The following is an 18987-nucleotide window of genomic DNA, read 5'->3' on the forward strand; positions in this document are numbered from 1 at the left end:
ATAATAAAAAACAATAATTTAAAATTACAAAGTGCGCATGTGTTGTCACTCCCATCTGCGCACTGCGTGAAGTTCATAAATCGATACGCAATGGTATACATGAGATAAAAAATAATATTAGTAATTCACTTAATATACATATTATTATTGATAACTATTGACTTAATAATTTCTATTTATTTGGAAAAGTGCCACTATATATTATAAATACTAGGATTTTTAAATACTTTTTAGATATTTTATTCGTACATTATTAGTTGCATACTTTGTTATTACAAGAAACCATAAATGTATAATACTTGAAATAAGTAAGTAATGAATCTCAAGATAAGACTTGAGATCAATCCCATTGACTTATTTACCATGCACCACCATAATTTACTATGTACTTCTCTTTCTAACACTGAGCAATTTTATTCTTCTATCTTTGTTTTGACCTTAAACTCTGCAGACTTTACTTTGTCACACACGTGATAAGTTAAGGCTACTGATTTCTATAAATACACAAAATGTTATTAAGGGATATCGCGATTTCTTATGAGTGTTACTATTAATATATTTTTGTATAATCTGAAAAAGACATCGTCCGTCATAATACACATTCAATAAATGGATATATTCAATAACGAATAAAGCTTAAAATCTCATTCCGTAACTAGTGCCGACATAACAGTGATCGCGATTATTTTGAATTCATATCAAAAAGTGTATTATTTAAGAAAATATCCCTTTTAAAAATAAATTTAATACAAAAGTATGAAAATAAATAAAAAATATAAACGGTGAAAGATAATAATGTACTGCTAAGACATATTGTATGACCATAGAACGTACAGCAGGTTCTAAATAGCAAATATTTATATAAATTTTGCACATATCACGAGCAATAAATAATCACAATGTAATTTGTAAAATATTTTTAAACATCAGTGTAGTGTTGCTTTAAGTGTGCATAAAAGGCTAGAAATATAACGATAACAGCCAAACATCTTTGCTTAAAGCTTAAGAATTGTAAGTAATGCTTTTTTTATATTTAAGCAATTATCTTTTATATTTACTACACATAAAATTTATTTTCAGTGTAAATTTCATACATAATATTATTTAATTTTACATTATTTATTTATTTTATTTTGCAACTTAATCCTGATGAAAGCCCAGAAAAAAATCTCGCTTAAAATTACACATTGCCGTCAATCATTAGTAAATGTGATACATCACTTTAATTTTTTTAATGAATAAGTTGAGAATTACTTAATTTAAATTACAGCTTCCTGTGATTGTGTTTAATCTGTGTTAGCCTCGCTTTGTCTTGTCTTGACTTCTTCTCGCATGTTTATTTTGTTTATTTGCGTGATAAATATTGTAATTATAATGAAAATAAGTGCCTGATATCTTCCGTTCGTTGTTAAATTAGAATTATTGCAATAAACCGTGAGTATTATAATGTTTCCGCTGCATAAAATCATATACGTCAATGTTTTAATTTCTATATAAATTCACATATTTTGCTTATAGCATGGAACAATTGATTTGTTCATTTAAAGATAAGTTATCAGTGTTAAAGGCAGTGTTAGAACTATACAATATTTTGAAATTTAAACGATACTGTTAAAATAGTGTTTTAATTGATTCTGTCAAAACTGAAGAAGTTTTTTGTGTATTCATCCAATATAAAAAGTATTTATTTTTCCTAGTTACTGTTATTTTTAATCTTAAATTATTAGTAAAATTTAACTAAATGTAATTTTTCTTTATTCGTATAAAGTGAAAAGATTCGTATTGTTAAGACCATCTGGTAGAATATTTTTTAAATCATTGTTCACAAATTAAGCACCGAAAGAAAAAAAAATTGAGTCATCGTGATAAAATTACTCAATAATTAAATTTCGAACATGTTACAATCCACGTCCTACAACTAAAACCGTCATATATTTACAGCATATCTTTTTTTTAATGGAATTTTGTCAGATATGTTTTAGAACTAACATAACAAGCATTATTGCTCTCTTGAACCTAATAATACGTCATTACTATGAGATTTTCATTGTCTGTATTTAAATTTAAAATTCAACTATGAAACAACATATTGTTAAACTGTCCAAAACATGTACTAGGCATCTGTTAGATACTGATAAATACACTGTAAATACATAGAGATATTTTTTTCTATTTATATGACTTTCACAATAATACTATATATTTTTTATTGTACTACTTGTAATTGTCATATCTATATGATATTTTATTTTATTTCTTATTTTAAAACTAACAACTAACAGTGTATACAATATCACATGAAAAAACAAAATTACATTTCAAAATTATCTTAGCAAATGTTCTGCTATTTACAGGTAGTCTCACCATGGTCTATCACAGTACCCAATACATATTAATGAAATAATAAACATAGATCAATCATATATGTGTAAATCATAACACAGGTTTCAAAGTTGAAAGAAATACAATATGGTACTAACATACATTAAAAATGTAATTTAAACATAATCAATGATTACAGATTATTTTTACTTAATAAAACCAATTAAAATATACCATAAAATTAGAAATGATCAAATAAAATTCTTCATTTTTCGATTAATTATATGAAATTCATTTGAGAATGTTACTGATTCTGTTAAACAGACATAGAAATATTAGTTTATTGTGTATATATTATTATGTTTTTATTAGGGTTAGTATTGGGCACAAAATCCCCTTCAAGAACTGTAGACATACTTAAAACAACTAAGTGAAATATTATAAAAGTACATAAAAGTTTTAAACAAGCAGAAAATGTGTATTGTAGAAACTGTAAACAGAATTGAATTGTACGGATTGTCTGTTGATTTTAAATACCTTTTAATACAAAACGGTGGCATAAAATTGTATCTATTTATGTCCACAAATTCTGTAAATTGAACTAGTTTGACCAGAATTATTAAAAACTTGCGTTCTTTTTAGGCCCACTTGATAAGAGATCACATTATTGTGGTTCTATCCAATGAACTTACATATTTTGCAAAATAATCACCTATCCTAATTCTGTGGTCTGTTGATAAAAGGTTCAATGTCAATAACCTTACATTTAGTAATCAGAATATAAAACAATGAACAAATGTTTATTGTTTTATATAATAAATGCCTTTTTTCATAATATTATTGATATTAGTAATGTCAAACTTATGCCGTTTTAGCACCAGGACATTAAGTTACAAAATATTTTACATTTATATATATATAACTACATCTCCTTATTGCTTTATTAAATTACTTTATCAAAAATTGTCTTTAAGAAATCCGCACTGTTATCTATAGGACCTATTTAGCACATAGTTTATTTTTATTTACAAAGATATTTCTTGGTATAAAACCTCACATTCTATTTTATGATATATCATTGCTGGTGGATTTTTGTCCAATAGTGTGAGTTTAAGTACCACTATTTATTCAATATCTGCATATTATGGTATTACTTTGGATACTTTGGGTATACCATTGTAATTACTGCAGGCACAAGGGACAAGACATCTTAGGTCCCATGCATTTATGGTGTAAGGAATGGTTAATATATCTATCAGTGACAGTGACAGGTGACACAATTGTTATACTACCTTCCCATATATACTAAATACAAATAAACAAAATTGAATGCCATTTTTAAAATTAATATTGCTATTAGCAATTTAGCACGACCAAAATAATCACAACTTTGGGAATTGAGAAATTGGTACTCTGGTTCTGGATTTTCCTTAAATTACAAATGTAAATATCCAATGTATCAGTTTTTATATCAATGGTTTATTACAATTCGAACATTACGTCCTTTGTTTCCTGCTCTTTTGATATTATTTATGTTTATTAGAAGGTTAATATGATAAGTGAAAACTCTTTTCAGGATTTTTCGAAATTTCTTTAAAGATAACTGTTGTATCACTTCAATTAATTTTGTTAGGATTTTTTGTTTATTATTTCATATAAGAATCCAAATTTAAATTTAAATAGGGCGATCTTATTCTAGTTTTAAGTATAGAATACTTGATTTAAAAATAACAATTTATTATTTAAAATCCTTACCCTAAATATTATTATAGATATGAAATTGACTCTGTTTGTTGGTTACGCTTTTACCTCTTAACTACTCAAATGATCATCAAAAAATTTGTCATATAAATAATTCGGAGTACAATAGTCATAAGGTACTAATACTAATCATACGCGGGCGAAAACGCGGTCGGTAACTAGTTGTAAATAAAAGGGCGGGTACTTCAATTACAGTGAACAACATAATCCAATATCCATCCTCATTACTAAGGATGACTATATGTCTGGGAATTTTATTAAATAATTGTTTTGTAATCCATTCCAACTATATTTAGATTTATATATATTTATTTATGTAAATAAATGAAATGAAATATCAGGGATAATACTTTGTAATATTTAAATTATTTATTTAATTTAAACATTTACTAATTGCCTCATTAAAAAGTTGTTTTTTTTTTTTTAATAAATCTTTTCTAAATTTTTCTCTGAAGAGTTTTGTTTATATGGATATTTTTTTATTTTTTGAAATATGAATTATATTATATAACTAATGTGATATAATATACCTAGTTGGACCTGATTGGTCAAAAATGCACAAACATTATAAAAGTTAAATTATAATGAGTTTTATATTAAGAAATGATTGATTTAACATTTCACCCCCCCTTTTCACACCCTTAAAGGATGATTTCGAAAAACTAACCTATCCCCTTACCTATATCACTCATCTATCTCCATATGAAATTTCGTCTAAATCGGTTTAGGCCTGAAGAGGTAACAGACAGAGTTATTTTCGAATTTATAGTATTAGTAGGGATAAAATATTAGTAAGTCGTAGATTGAGAGAAAACCCTAATAAGCTGCTATTGAGTTTAGGTTATATATTTTTATATGCTCCGATTGCATGTAGTACGATATGGCATATATTTTAGTGTTATGTGTGTCCAAGTATAGTCTCCTAAATAAATGTATCCAGTTTTGAGCGAGGCTTTTTTTAATGATATAAGTAGGCCGGGTTAATAGATCAATAAACAATGGCGCTTAAAAAAAATATTATCCATTCCTTACTACGCCAATGCGCCACCAACCTTGGGAAATAAGACGTTATGTCCCTAGTGCCTGTAGTTACACTGGCTACTGCTGGTGCTGCTGTTGGGCGGTAGTATATCTGATGAGTGTCTTATACCTACCCAGACTACCACCAAGTATAGTAAAATTAATCAAGTAGTATGTTATGTATAAGGAACCTTTGTCATTCGGTTTTTGATAGAAACGTCAGGCGTCTTAATATCTAGTGGAATTTTATTTAATATAACATCTGCCGTTACGATTGAAGTGTGGTCGTAGGTTCCAGAATATTCTCATAATAATTTTAAGCTGTTCATATGTTCTCATTTATAAAATTGCCCGCCTACGAACAATTTATATTATTTCAAGGACGTTCCAACCGTACCAACAGCTCGTTTACTATATTTTACAATAGCACTCGTTCCAGCATTTTCATGTACACGGAGATTTCACTATATGTATTTTAATAACATCCTATTTGTAAGTTATATTTAATTAACGATGCAATTTAGTTTTTCAAATGTACAGTCAGCGTCATAAATACGTGACAGGAAAATGTTAGTGACTTAATTAATTAATTTATTTATGTTAGGATCACCGGCGTGACACAGAGTAAGTTAAAAGAAATAAGCAATTCAGTTGCTGTATTTATAGGTAACCACAACATGCATAGACTTGACTAAGCGTATCGAATTCAAAATGAAATGAAACATTAAACATAAGACACTTATATTCCCTTTCGAAGAACGTTAATAAAACATTACAATGAGCTATCACTGTAAGAACCTCGAGTATAATATCAGAGACTTCAATTATGCAATGTTCGAGAATATGTCCATATCCAATTTGTTAGGTAAATTATTATATGACTTGTGATATACTTTTTTTTTTTAATTACACAAGGAAGCAACTGTTACGACGTGTAAGGTCTGATGTAATGTAACTCTATGATATATATAACCATTTTTACTATATTCTAAATGGCTACTGACTGCGTGTGCGTGGAAGGGAGGGGGCAAATTCAGGTATGAAAAACTTGACCTGAGTCTCTTAAAGACAAGATTGAGATTTATTCCAATACATGGTGTTCGATTTTCAAAATCGTCTCGGTTTAACCCCTAGAGTACTATACATATATAGGCTACTGCCGAACCTATTACCTAGTTACGCTGATTTTCTGTTGACGTATTAGCCTAGTGACCGCTCATTTTAATCTAATTAAATACAGAATTTTTTGTTGCATTGTATGTGATTCTACGTTTACATAACTCTAGTCTTCGTTATTATGTTTTAGCGTCGTAAAAATTATAACGTGGGCAAATTATATGTCCGAGCCAAAGGTGATACTGTCGTTATATACAAAACACTGGCACACAGTTTGCGCCCGCGGCTTGGCTGCTCGTGTGGGGGGGGATATGTACCTTATGTCGTTTTCTGTACCTCAGGTTGAATAGTTGAGACGTGAAAGCGTAACAAATAAACATACTTTTGCAATTATAATATTATTTAAGGTGGTAGGTGGTAGGTGGGTTGCATTGCATTATTATTTTTTATTCATAAATTTGCATTCATATACAATAGCAAGCAAATAATATAGCGTTGAAAGACAAATGTGTTGACAAAATTAAATGTCATAAATATGAGCATAGCTGAGTTAGTACGCGTAGTCTTAGGTTGCTCGCCTAAAAACTTTGTGTTCCGTATGTATCATTTAAGGAATACTCTAGGTCGACTGTATGAAAAATGTTTTTTTGTATACACGTTTTTGTTGCTAACTGTACATTTAATAAGTATCACTAAAATGATTCAAAATGAACAATAAAATTTATTTGGTTAACTGTACTGAAATATTATATCTAGAGTAAAGTTTTTTTTTTTTCTATTCATATTTGGGAATATATGTTAAAAATATATTTAAATATATGTATAATATTAACTAAGGTTTAGCAACGCTTTCGCATCTATCTCCCTCATTTTCACCTTTCTCTCTCTAACATGTTGTAATCGTTAATAGATATAGATTCCTGCTGTCTTTGCAAATGGTCGTCCTGTGGCTTAAATTACTTTTCTAAAACATCAGTTTCTCTTATTAAATGATCTATTTATTATTGTCATATGTTAATTTCCAGATGTATCGCAATATAGTTTTTATTGACACCCCGCACAATGGAGGAACAGGCGTGTTTAGTGCGCACACGCTCCGACTCTGAGAGCTCGTCAAAACTGGGCAGCTTCGGGTCCATTTCGCACACAATGACTTACACGGAGACGAGACTTAGCGGTAATTATGTTTTTATTTTTCAAGAGATATACGCACCGAATTTGAATGTATTTTTTTTTAATGTGCTCTTTAAAATTTGATTCGCCAACCGTCTAAAGTTTTGACAGCTTAAAAAATGGGCGCGAATTTTATTGGGGAATTATTGACTTGATTAACTGCAAATTTATGTTAAGACAAACTTTTTTTTTTTTAATAAATTTATGATTATTTATGATTAAAATATTCTCACGTAAAAGTAATTGACGAATATATACTGTTTGCTAATAGGGATATTTGTGAAGTATATCACATTTTTAGGTTTGTCGATATGCATAGTACACAGCGATCGTTTGGAGAACTTCTAGCTAGGAGACCACTCAAAGCTTGATTGCTGTGCAATAGGTACTAACGAGAATCAGTTTGACTGCCTAGTTTATAACTATCAAAATACATTTTTCATCTGAGCTACGTGTTTTCTAAATAATTCGTATTGGAAATATTATTACATTCACGGTTTAACAATTCAAAAAAGAAACAAAAACAGTACAAGGAAGTCTGTTTAATGGCTGTCCTGTGTGTGTGTGATTGTGGGAAGACAGAGTATTCCTCAATATTTAATTGCACGGTTATACAAATTTCATTTAGAGCTAACTTATATTAGTTAAAAATATAATTACATATAAAATTACTAGCTTATTAACCTTGACCTTGATAAAAATCTTTATTAATTACAGTAGCGATACACTAACTTCATAAATAATTCTCAAAAATCACCGTCTCTGAAGACGAAACTTCTCATGGACTCATCTTGCGGGTGCCGGGTCCATTGAAACTTCGAGCAGTTCCCGGGACCCAAGTATAGGTTTAAGGGGCATCTCCGCTTAGCGCAGCTTTGGATATTCGTTTTAACATAGAACAATAAAAAAATGCTTTCATTTGAAATAGAAGACAAAACGAAAATTCAACGAAATACTATAATTGTACTAGACTTGGACAGAAAATTCCGAGACATTTGTCACAAGTAACGCCACCTTTTAGGTATCGAATAACATCGGGGCTTAATCGCAAGATGATTGATCGCACTTGTCGGATAAATTACAAACTCGAAACGGTTTAGTTACACAAAGATTAAATCGATTTAGTCGATGAAACTTAGCGTTAGAGAAATGCAATACCTTGTCTGATGTTACAATACGCGCTTTGAGAACGACTTGGAACTTTGTTCGAGTATTTCGTAAATGTCAGGTCTCGAGTGAAGGGGCGTTAGTGAAGAATTTCGAATAAATCTGACAGAGTCAAAGGTGGGAAGTCACTTATCATCAGGTGGCCTATGACTTATTAATGTAAATAATTAAAAAAGATCACCATGTATAACCAAATACTTATCGGTGAGAACGTTTGCAGAAAGATACATAGTGGTAGGGCTTTGTACAAGTCTGTCGGGGTAGGTTCCACTAACTGATCATATATTCTAGCGCTAAATAGCACTACTTAGTACAGGTGTGTTCCGGTTTGAAGGGTGAGGGTGGGTACAGGTAAAAATGACATAAAATCATCGTTCCCAAGGTTGGTAGCGCATTGGTGATATGAGGAATTATTAATTAAAGTACCAATGTTTATGGGCAGTGGTGACCACTAACATGAGGACACATCAGGTATGCATGTCTGCTTAACATAGGAACAACTCAAACTGAAAATATTTCGTCTCCAGGGACAGAAGGCGCTGGCGAGCCCGCCAACGCTACCAACATGACGAACATGCCACCAGAAAACCCAGAAGGAAATGAAAGTGGCGAACTTCTTGATTACAACGACTCAAGTGTACTGGAACAGTTCCATGAGGATGCACTACGGCAGGTCAGTGAATGTTGACCAAACCGTCTAGGTTTGGTTTTAAATATAAAAAACTTTACTTTTTTCTTTTGTAATCGTTTTTTTTTTTATAATACCATGTAAATGTAAAAAAAATACAAATTACATGTCTGTGGAGCTACAAATATAACAATAAAAAAAAATGGCTGTGACATATGGACGGACAGACAGACAGACAGACATGACGAATCTATAAGGGTTCCGTTTTTTGCCATTTGGCTACGGAACTCTAAAAAAGAAATGTCCAGTTTAACAATTAAAGTGGTTTCTTGGAGCGTCAGTGTTCCGCGTAGAAAGGGTTGAGAACCCATGCATAAATTTTTTTTTAAATTTCAGACTAGGTTTGGTCTATCCCAGGAGAGTTATATTTTCCTATTTCAGGCTGGGTGTGGTTTGTCCCAAGCGCGCGTATACCTCGCAGTGTGTTTGGCTGTGGCCGGAGCGTCCTTAGAGCTCGCGTCGATAGCCTTCGTTCTACCTTCAGCGGAGATTGAACTCTGCATCTTACCTCACGAGAAGAACTGGCTCGGTACGTGTATAAATGATTCCGATAGTTTATGATTGAATTTGAATTTTTTGTGTTATTTTAAATGGGTTACTACGTACGTGTTCAAGTATTACATAAGTATATTTATGTTGTTGTACCCCTGAGAATAATTGGGGGGGGGAGGTTCATTATAAATACGATTGTAATAGGAAGTTAATTGAAAACAGATGTTTTAACGAAAAACCTTTATATATATAAAAGCGAAATACCGCTCATTGATTAATCACAAAATTACAGAAACTATAATACCTACAAACTTGAAATTTGGCAGGTTTGATTTGGCGGATTTCACGAAACTCCACCCACCAAGTCTGTGTTTTACAAATTGCGTGCGGATAAAGCCGCAGGTGCAGCTAGTTTTATATAATAATGTTAAGTTTACAGTGGTGGATTAATGAGCCGAAAAAGTTTATTTAGCTAGCTCGATGGAAATTTAAGACTTCCTGAAATATTTTTCAAAGAACCGCCAATGCGCCAATACGAGTGCACTCCGAACTACACTGTGATATCGTTCCGCTTACCGATACTTCAGTGATGATAATTCCTCATCGAATAACAATTTGATTGTAGAGTTTTCGTCATGAGGAAAAGTATAACATAAAGGGAATGGTTCCCCCAGTGCTGATCAGCATAATGGGCTGGTCGCTGGGCGCGGTGGGCTGGGGCGCGCTGGCGGAGCGCGGCGGGCGGCGGCGCGCGCTGCACTCCGCGCTCGCCGTCAACGCCGTGTTCGCCGCCATCGCCGCCTTCATGCCCACCTACGGCACCTTCATGATGGCCCGGTACGAGTCTTCCATATGTCGCTCAATTTTGGGGATCTAGAAATTTCTATCGACGTTTTGGCAGCGTTCGTTTTAAAAAGTTTATTAATGTATTTAAAACAAATCAAATCAATTTATGCTTTATTTAAGTACATAGTATTAGTCATTTTACATGTTCAAATTAAAAGGGAAGCTACTATCGATTAGGTATGTAGATACACCTAGAAGAAACAAAAATTGTACTACTTCTTATCCCGGGTGGGCTACTCGAGGATGAGGCTCTGTTCGTCCCGGCCGGGACGGTACCACCCTCTTATCCGAAACTCTACCGTCAAACAGCAATACCTACTATTGTTGTGTTTCATTTTAAAGGTTGAGTCAGCCAGTGTAACCACAGGGACAGGAGACTTAACATGTCAGGCCCCGAGGTCGCCAATGTAACCGCGGCTTCGCGGCCGGTGCGTGCAGGTTCTGCTCGGCGATCGGGTCGGGCGGCATCCTGTCGGCGGGCTGCACGTACGCGGGCGAGGTGGCGGCGCGCGGGGTGCGCACGGCGCTGCTGGCGACGCTGGCGGGCGGCATGGCGGGCGGCGTGCTGCTGTCGGCGGGGCTGGCGCGCGCCGTGCTGCCGCCCACGGGCGAGCGCGCGCTGGCCGACAGCCGCGAGCACTTCAGCGCCTGGCACCGGTATCGCCTCCCTGTTTTCCTAGATAGTGGACTCCGTCATTAACTGGAGCATCAGTTGATGTCAGTAACGTTATGGTTTTCGTCGGGGTCGCTCAGCCTGTGAGCTTCTAGTTTACCCGACACGTAGATGGGCGGCAGCAGTTGAGTCCATGCGGAAGGTTCGGACACAGCTGAGAACTTAGAAAGCACTTCTTTCGATGCTTCCTTCCTATGGGCTTCCTGGGAAATTATGCAACTAGAATACCAGCTTTATAGCAGATCATCAATATACAGCCGACGGCACCGTCGATACTTATTTACCAGCCGCGCTAGTACTTCACGAGAACACGCAAAGTCTTCCTGCCTTGAGGAGAACGTTTGAAGCTTATTCCAGCTCAGTTACTAGATAACCTAGGTTACCAGTGTTCTTTCACAGCCTAACGCAATCATGAAATTTCAATAGTGTCTTCTTTGAAACTACAATCTTCGGTTGATTTTCAATTCTTCAAGCCCCTTGACTTATTTTGGCTCGTTTAACAAACGTGACAATAACTTCGTCTTCCAGATACCTGCTGCTCTGCACGATACCAATCCTCGCGTCGCTGATCAGTTTGATATGGACGCAGGAGTCGCCCCGGTATCTACTAGATGTCGGACGAGAGGTCGACGCCATGATGGTGTATCAGGTAAAATACTCTAGTATACACATAACAGTCGGTACTTTTGAAGTGGTAACTTCTCATGGGAGAGTAAGCCGCTTCGTTACGTAACGCGTTACGGCGCCAGCCTGTCTGGCTTCCCTTTCTGTTCATACGGCAGTGGTAGACAGGCTCCTCTCTCACAAACCACAGCGTACCACTAGACGTATTTCGGACAAACTTTTTTTTTTTTTTAAGTTATCACTTCTGTCGGGCGTCCCGAGACGTGCACGTGTTTTTTGTCGTAAATTTTCGACTTTTTCAATTTTTGTTTTTTTTTTTTTAAAGGTTAAGTTTATGTAAATACAGATCTTTACATATATTCTGTTCTAATTGAAGAAGGAATAAAGATAAACAAACCTTAGATTTACGTATTCCATGCGATTTGCCAATAGCTCAGCTATATTGTGCACCACTAACAGTTCTTGATTAATATATCTTTTTTTATGATACAACACTAACTTAACCACTTTAATTTGACTTCCAAAATTCCTGTAATAGTTTCGTCGACGTTCAAAATATCATTTTTTCGTAAAACCATAGTTAATATCATAGACTATTCAAGCTTTCGACCAATGATGTCGCGTCAATTCAATGTTTTTGTTTATTTGACTTTTGTCCTCCTGTATATATATACTATAGATATAATTGTGATCAGTTCGGTATTATAATGTTGTAAAATAAGTATGATGTCGTCCGATCGATTTCGGTCACGTTTCAACTACGCAGCACATATTATAGTGAGTTCGCAAACACGGGTGAATTCTATCGCGTCACTCTCATAATCCGATGGGACCGCAAATCCGACACGATCGGAAACATTTGAGACGCAGAACCTGGCTTTACGTGCCGAGGCGATGGTTTACACACGTCCAACTTCCAAAATTCGGACTGTTACTAGGATTTTTCTACAGAAAATCCCAATGTTTTTTTCATCGGTCCGATTTGGCATTTGCACCCGGAACCTCGGCATATGTGGCCTCATTCAAATCCCAACCCCTAGACCAACGGGGCACATAAAGAAGTGTTCTCAGTGCGGTATGTAGCGCAGCCACGCGAATGTAACGTGTATGTGGCGGGTGCGCAGAGCATGCACGTGAGCAACCAGTCGCGCGTGTGCGGCGCGGCGCGCGAGGCGGAGTACCGGCTGGGCGAGCTGGCGCTGCCCGCCAAGCGCCGCCCGCCCGCGCTGCACCACGTGCGCCACTCGCTCAAGATGGTAACTATGCCTCCCCACATGTATTAAAGTATACTATGTTAAATTCGTTCGCTCGGCGGAATTGGCGAGGTCCCCAGAATCGGACCCGATAAATTTAATAATGTCATACGTTACCGACAGTTCTGGCAGGCGTTTTTCCAAATATTCTCGAGTACCTACCGAAACACGACGCTCTCTTTGGCTGGGATGCTACTCTTCGCTGTTGCTATACAAGTAAGTCGTTATGTTTAAGCATCTTCAGATATAGTAAAAATGTACGTACTTGCAAAGTAAATTCAAAATATAAGTCAAAATCTTAATTAATTATCCAAGGATTACGAATAATTTACCACTTTTTCGGAAGGAACTAGGGTGTTTTTCTTTCCGGATCTGAGAAAATAAGCGAAATAAACTTAGGGTTACTCAATAATTAATAGTGTTTAAGGGGGTGTAAAGACATATGCACACTTTTAACTTACCTCTCAAATTATAACCTAGCCGGAGACGCACGGAAGTGTAATCACTGCTTAGAAACTTCCAAACTTTGGACTGCTACTAAAAATATCTCCATAGGAAAGTTAGCATTATTGGTCAGGCCTATGGTCTGTATGCAAGACCTCAGGTTTTACAGCCACAAGAACAACGCAGATGAGATTCATGATGATTTTTCTTTTTTCTTTTTTTTTTTCAGTTTTATCTGTCGTCGTACATACCAGCGACTGTCATGAAAATCGAGACGGAAGCGTACGATGCGTCCAAACAGACGATACAGAACGTGACGTACGAGGGCGTACATTACAATAAGACGTTGGAAAACATCGACTTTATCGACGTTTCGTTCAGGAATTGTACGTTCCGTGACATCCTTATGTCTCACGTTGAATTCATCAACTGCTCGTTCGTGAACACGGCGCTTTCGAATATCAAGACTTCGTATACCGCGTTTAGAGGAGCCGTCTTCGTTAATAGCACGTATGTTTAAAATTATTTTTATTTGGACGTTCGCTACACAATGAACTTCGAACATTGATTGTATTCAAAAAAGATAGACTATTATTGAACTCTTTAACGCAAATTTAATTTTGATAGACCGTGAATTGATTATAGAATAAATATAATTATTTATTTACAGTTTTACTAGGTATGATGTGAAGATGACAACAATACCCCATATATTAAAATTTGTTCAGACATAAGTTATGGTGGTATAAATAAACCGTGATAACATTACACTTCTTTTTGGACAGTTAAGTAAGCAGTCATTGGACGCCCTCGGTAGTGCTCCCATTTGAAGTTACTTGGTTCTCAATCTATAGTGCTGACTCATCCTTGATCTCCCACTCTGTTCTGATTAGACTTAAGTTGATCTTAACGGGAGAGGCGAGTAAATAATATTGGACTGGAATTGGTCGAGATTTAAAAAAATAATTTCAGTTATCCATAATTTCGTGGATGATGCAATTCTAAGGTTTGTTTATCTCAGCTCCTCTTGACGTTGGAATAAGTTATAGAAAAAGATACCCTTGTTTTCAATCCGTTCCCAAATGAAATGATATATTCGTAAAAGTATGTATTGTATATGCATTGGTTTGGTCAGTACATCAGATTTTATAAAGGAAATAAACAAGTGTTAATTTGATGTCCTTTTAATCAAACTATGTGATTATTTACAGAATTTGATGTTTTAATAAGATTATAAATAAATTTTGATGACATAATTTAAAAAAAATCTTAGCCAGTGTGCTGGAATCATTCGTACATCACCATACGCCGTTCAGAGGTCACCGCACCCGCGCTAGGTCGGAAACATAATAACAAAAGTTCGAAGCTCACCTCGGCCCCCGCCCGCAGCGTCATCGACACGGACATGGAGGTGGGCCGCGAGCTGGACGCCGAGTGCGTGCTGAACGCGAGCACCGTGCGCGGCATGCGGGGCGCCTGCGCGCGCCGCGCCGACCTGCGCTGGGCGCAGCGCGGCCGCCTCGCCGAGCGCACGTACGCCGCGCACGCCGCGCTGCTGGCCGCCCCGCTGCTGGCGCTGCGCCGCCTGCACCGCCCGCCCGCGCACGGTGAGTGGCGCTGCGGTGGCGCTAAATAAATATCCCCGCGGCCAGGATGATATTTCGATTTTATAGGTACTGGATACTCGGTTTCAAAGGATCTCGGAGACACGCCAACTGAGTACACTTTTGATGATATCACACCAAAATAATATTTAAATTGATTTAGTTTTATATAATATTTTTCTGGTATTCTTTTTATTAGGACGACACAGATAACGAAACACAATTGAGTTTCTCTGTAAAAAGAGATTTATTTGTTTAATTTTACAATAATAAAAAATAAAATAAAAGTTTGTATTTACCTACGCATTGTTTTACAAAAATAATATTTACGCACCTGTAAAAAGAGAAACGACATTTAATGTTTATTTATTAACAACGTCTGTTCCTAAATCACAGGATACTTTACTTTTCACAATCACGAGATTGATTCTTGGTTAATATTTTTCATGGCTAACAAAATTTAGTTGTCATGTCAGTGCGCGTTCGATGACGGTTGATGCGGGGAATTCAAATTAAAGAAAAATATTTTTTTTTTTCTTTACATATATGATGTATACCATTAATTTATCACCTTTTTATATAAAGAACTCTTTTTTTTTTCAGTGATAATATGTGCGTCTTGCATATTGCTATCCCCTTCGCTCTACGTGGCGCAGAGTGAGACAGCGCTATACATAGTGGAGGCGGTGTACGGCCTACTAATTATGATAATATTCTTCAGTGTCGCTGTTAAAGTACTTGACACTTACCCAGCTAACTTGAGGTGAGTTATTTGACATCTTGATAATTCCATCCATCAATTTTGTTTAGTGGTTTATTACAAACAATGATGTGTTTGTCTCTTTCTTTCGAACGTCAAATCAATGTAACAGAAAGAGAGAAATCAGAGTTTAACTAAACTCTAACTAACAGTTTATAAGTAAAGCTAACAGTTTTTTCTATTAAGTAATATGGATATCGACTTTGAACGGTCTTCGCCGAATTAGAACAAAGTCCATTTCAAATCTCGATGTCTTGGTTTTACCGTCTGGTGGAACAAAACGAGCATAATTCAAGTAGTTTAGACGAAAGTGTAATTGATCAGTCAAGTCCTTGTTTGTCCAAAGCCCTTTAAAGGTGTCTATTAGCCCACTTATACGCGTATCGCTTTCTAACACTATCAACGAGGATGTCCAATCAAAAGTTCGTCTAAAATAACCAATCAACGCAGAGATGTCATTACATTTCATTGCTTTCGTTTGGAAATATATATAATCTACTTGCAGGTGTACAGCCCACGGTCTGATCCTGTCCATCACGTACATGACGGGCGCGGCCGTGCGGGGGATGGGGGAGTTTGGACCGTTCGTGAGCTGCATACTGTGCGCACTCTTCGCACTCACGGCCACTGCGTTCGCGACCCGCATACGGTAGAGCGGGACGGAGATATGGTCACCTACGTGTCAGACAAGGACGGTTATATTAATTGTCAAAATTTAAAAGTGGATAGTTGTAATATAACGTTCGAAATTTCGAAAATGAGTGATTAATTAAGGTATGAAGTTTAAAAATATCTTTAATATGGATTTACTAAACATATGCGGCTTAATTTATAAATGTTGTTTATTGGGCGTTTAGTTACATAGCTTTGTCCCCTTCTGTCTAAACTATTTGACATTCGATAGAAGAAGACAGCATTGTTTAACTAATAACCCTCTAAAGAACATTTATAGAAAGCCGATAGGAAATAAAAAATGATTCCTCGAAACTGACATATTGATCAATTAAATAGCAATATTGTTAGCAATACTTATTTAATACGACAGAGGACTATAACTTTGCCATTCCTACTAAACAAAGAACCATTTCAATTATTGTACCTTTCCTAAATAATAAATAAAACTAATTAAAATGATTATAAACTCAACCTTCTTGTACGGAAATGTACCAATCAGAAATACTATTTAAAAGTTATTAAGATTGAAATAGAACATTTTTACAGTGACTAAGTCTGACATAGTGTTATGCATATTATTTTAGAGTCATCTCATTTATATATGTTACATACTATGGTTTTTCTTTTTAAATCTTAAGTTTTTATTTATTCTGTTTGTTGCAACATTTCCGTACAACGCGGTCTAATTCATGTTAATTTAACCTTTAATTGTTATATAAATAGGGGTTATAATACAATAAACAATAAAAGTTATTGAATAATGTGAAAAGAACTTTAAAAACAACCAACCAAACAAATTTAATTAAAAAAAAAAAACGAAAATAAACTTCCATGATCATAATTAATATTAAATAATTAAAATAAAAACTAAGACTAATTGGATTAAAATTCAAATAATATTAGGGTTTTGATAAAATTCCCACCGAAATTATACCTAATAGTTAAACTAATTCTTATTTAAAATTAAAAAATACCCTTTTTTTCTGGCCAAACATTTTATATGATTTAAAAAAAAAATGGCGGCGACAAACAATGAAATAATACGTGTAATAAATTGGCAGCTAAAAGGTATAAAGAAGATGTAAATATTGTAATAAATTTAAAAGTTAATTAAATACATTTTTGAAATTGTTCTAATTGTTAACGAATTCACTTATTAATCGTGTTTGTGGGTGATCTGTGAAACTATCTCGTTTCCAGTGCCATAACTACTTGACCCTAGAGTCAAGGGGGGGCGTGCCTGGGTCTGCAGGCCTTGTAGGGGTGACCTAGGCGTCTTTGATAATAGTAAACCATTTAATATTACTTTTTAATTTAACTTTTCCAAAGAAACTTGGGGAACTTATTTATTCAACATTATAAAAGTGCTCTACTTATTAAGTAACTGTCTCCTCTCAATTGACCGTATAATACGTTTTGTTCCTTTAACCTAACGGTTGCATTTTTGTGTCAAGCCACTGTTCGTCTCCTTTAAAATGTCAAATCAATAATGTCAGAAATCTCTGTTTAACTGGACACCCACTGAGCAACGTTTATAATTGAACCCGTTCATTATGCTTGAATTAAATCTTCCTCCGATGTAAAAATATAACCGTGTTGTGATTTAATCATTATAATATTCAAAAGATCCTATAGATAAAAACATACGTTTCGACTCGAACTAGTTCAACAATTAAACTAATATCTAATTAGTCATTTTGCTAATACAATATTGCACTACTCATATACCTAGGTTATTAAATTAGTTGCGTTTTAGTCATTGGTCTAGCCGATGGGGATTCCCCGTGGAATTGTAAATGAAGACGAAATGAACTATCATGATGATTATGTAAATTTTTAGTTATAATTAATGAGTTATCTCGTAACGTCCGGCTTCGTATCGTTTGAATATTAAATATTTGTGAATAAGGCAAAAAAAAAATATATAAGGTTTTATACAGATTAACAAGGAATTGAATATATTTTGAAAAATTACTTTTTTTTTAAAGCTTTCTCTATGGCGGTTTTATTTAGTGGATTTATGTCCCAGGACTGTAGCTCCTTTTTTAATATAGGTAGGCGGTCGGGCAAATGGGCCTGATGTTACGTGATCCCCACCGCCAATAGAGAATGGCCAATCTTTACATCGCCAATGTGCCACCAAACTTGGGAACTAACATGTTATATCCCTTCTGCCTGTAGTCTCACCCTTCAAACCGAAATACAATAATACTAAGTACTGCTATTTGGCGATAGAATATCTGATGAGTGGGTGGTACCGAGACGGGCTTGCACAAAGCCCTACCACCAAAGTAACCAAGTAGCACATGTTATCCCCTTAATTCGGCCCTGAGTATATAAGGTGTTGATTTACAAACCGCGTAGCATAG

At 35.0% G+C, this 18987-nt stretch overlaps 1 protein-coding gene across 4 annotated transcripts; it reads left to right on the top strand.

The window, feature by feature from the left end:
* The first annotated feature begins 411 nt into the window (after positions 1 to 411).
* Positions 412 to 17140, top strand: LOC113396795 (synaptic vesicle glycoprotein 2A-like). 4 transcript variants are annotated; one of them, XM_026634848.2, is made up of 13 exons: positions 412 to 1011; positions 7245 to 7396; positions 9087 to 9232; positions 9629 to 9776; positions 10414 to 10576; positions 11024 to 11242; positions 11787 to 11907; positions 13007 to 13138; positions 13259 to 13351; positions 13809 to 14089; positions 14969 to 15186; positions 15787 to 15946; positions 16449 to 17140. In XM_026634848.2, the coding sequence occupies exons 2-13, from the start codon at positions 7282 to 7284 to the stop codon at positions 16594 to 16596; spliced, it is 1944 nt and encodes a 647-aa protein (XP_026490633.2). In that variant the 5' UTR covers positions 412 to 1011; positions 7245 to 7281; the 3' UTR covers positions 16597 to 17140. The 4 variants fall into 4 exon arrangements, with proteins under 4 accessions (XP_026490633.2, XP_064075611.1, XP_064075612.1 ...); XM_064219541.1 differs by having other exon boundaries at positions 412 to 901; XM_064219542.1 differs by having other exon boundaries at positions 412 to 839.
* The last annotated feature ends 1847 nt before the right edge of the window (positions 17141 to 18987 follow it).

This window comes from Vanessa tameamea, chromosome 28 (genome assembly GCF_037043105.1).
Source record: "Vanessa tameamea isolate UH-Manoa-2023 chromosome 28, ilVanTame1 primary haplotype, whole genome shotgun sequence".
In the NCBI taxonomy this organism is placed as follows: domain Eukaryota; kingdom Metazoa; phylum Arthropoda; class Insecta; order Lepidoptera; family Nymphalidae; genus Vanessa; species Vanessa tameamea.

What these genes read in the sequence shown, in the direction of transcription:
- LOC113396795 (XM_026634848.2), top strand. Translation starts at nt 7,282, where the DNA reads ATGGAGGAACAGGCGTGTTTAGTGCGCACACGCTCCGACTCTGAGAGC. An exon ending in CACGGAGACGAGACTTAGCG is followed by an intron (nt 7,397 to 9,086) that starts GTAATTATGTTT and finishes TTTCGTCTCCAG; the next exon opens with GGACAGAAGGCGCTGGCGAG. An exon ending in TGCGCCACTCGCTCAAGATG is followed by an intron (nt 13,139 to 13,258) that starts GTAACTATGCCT and finishes CGTTACCGACAG; the next exon opens with TTCTGGCAGGCGTTTTTCCA.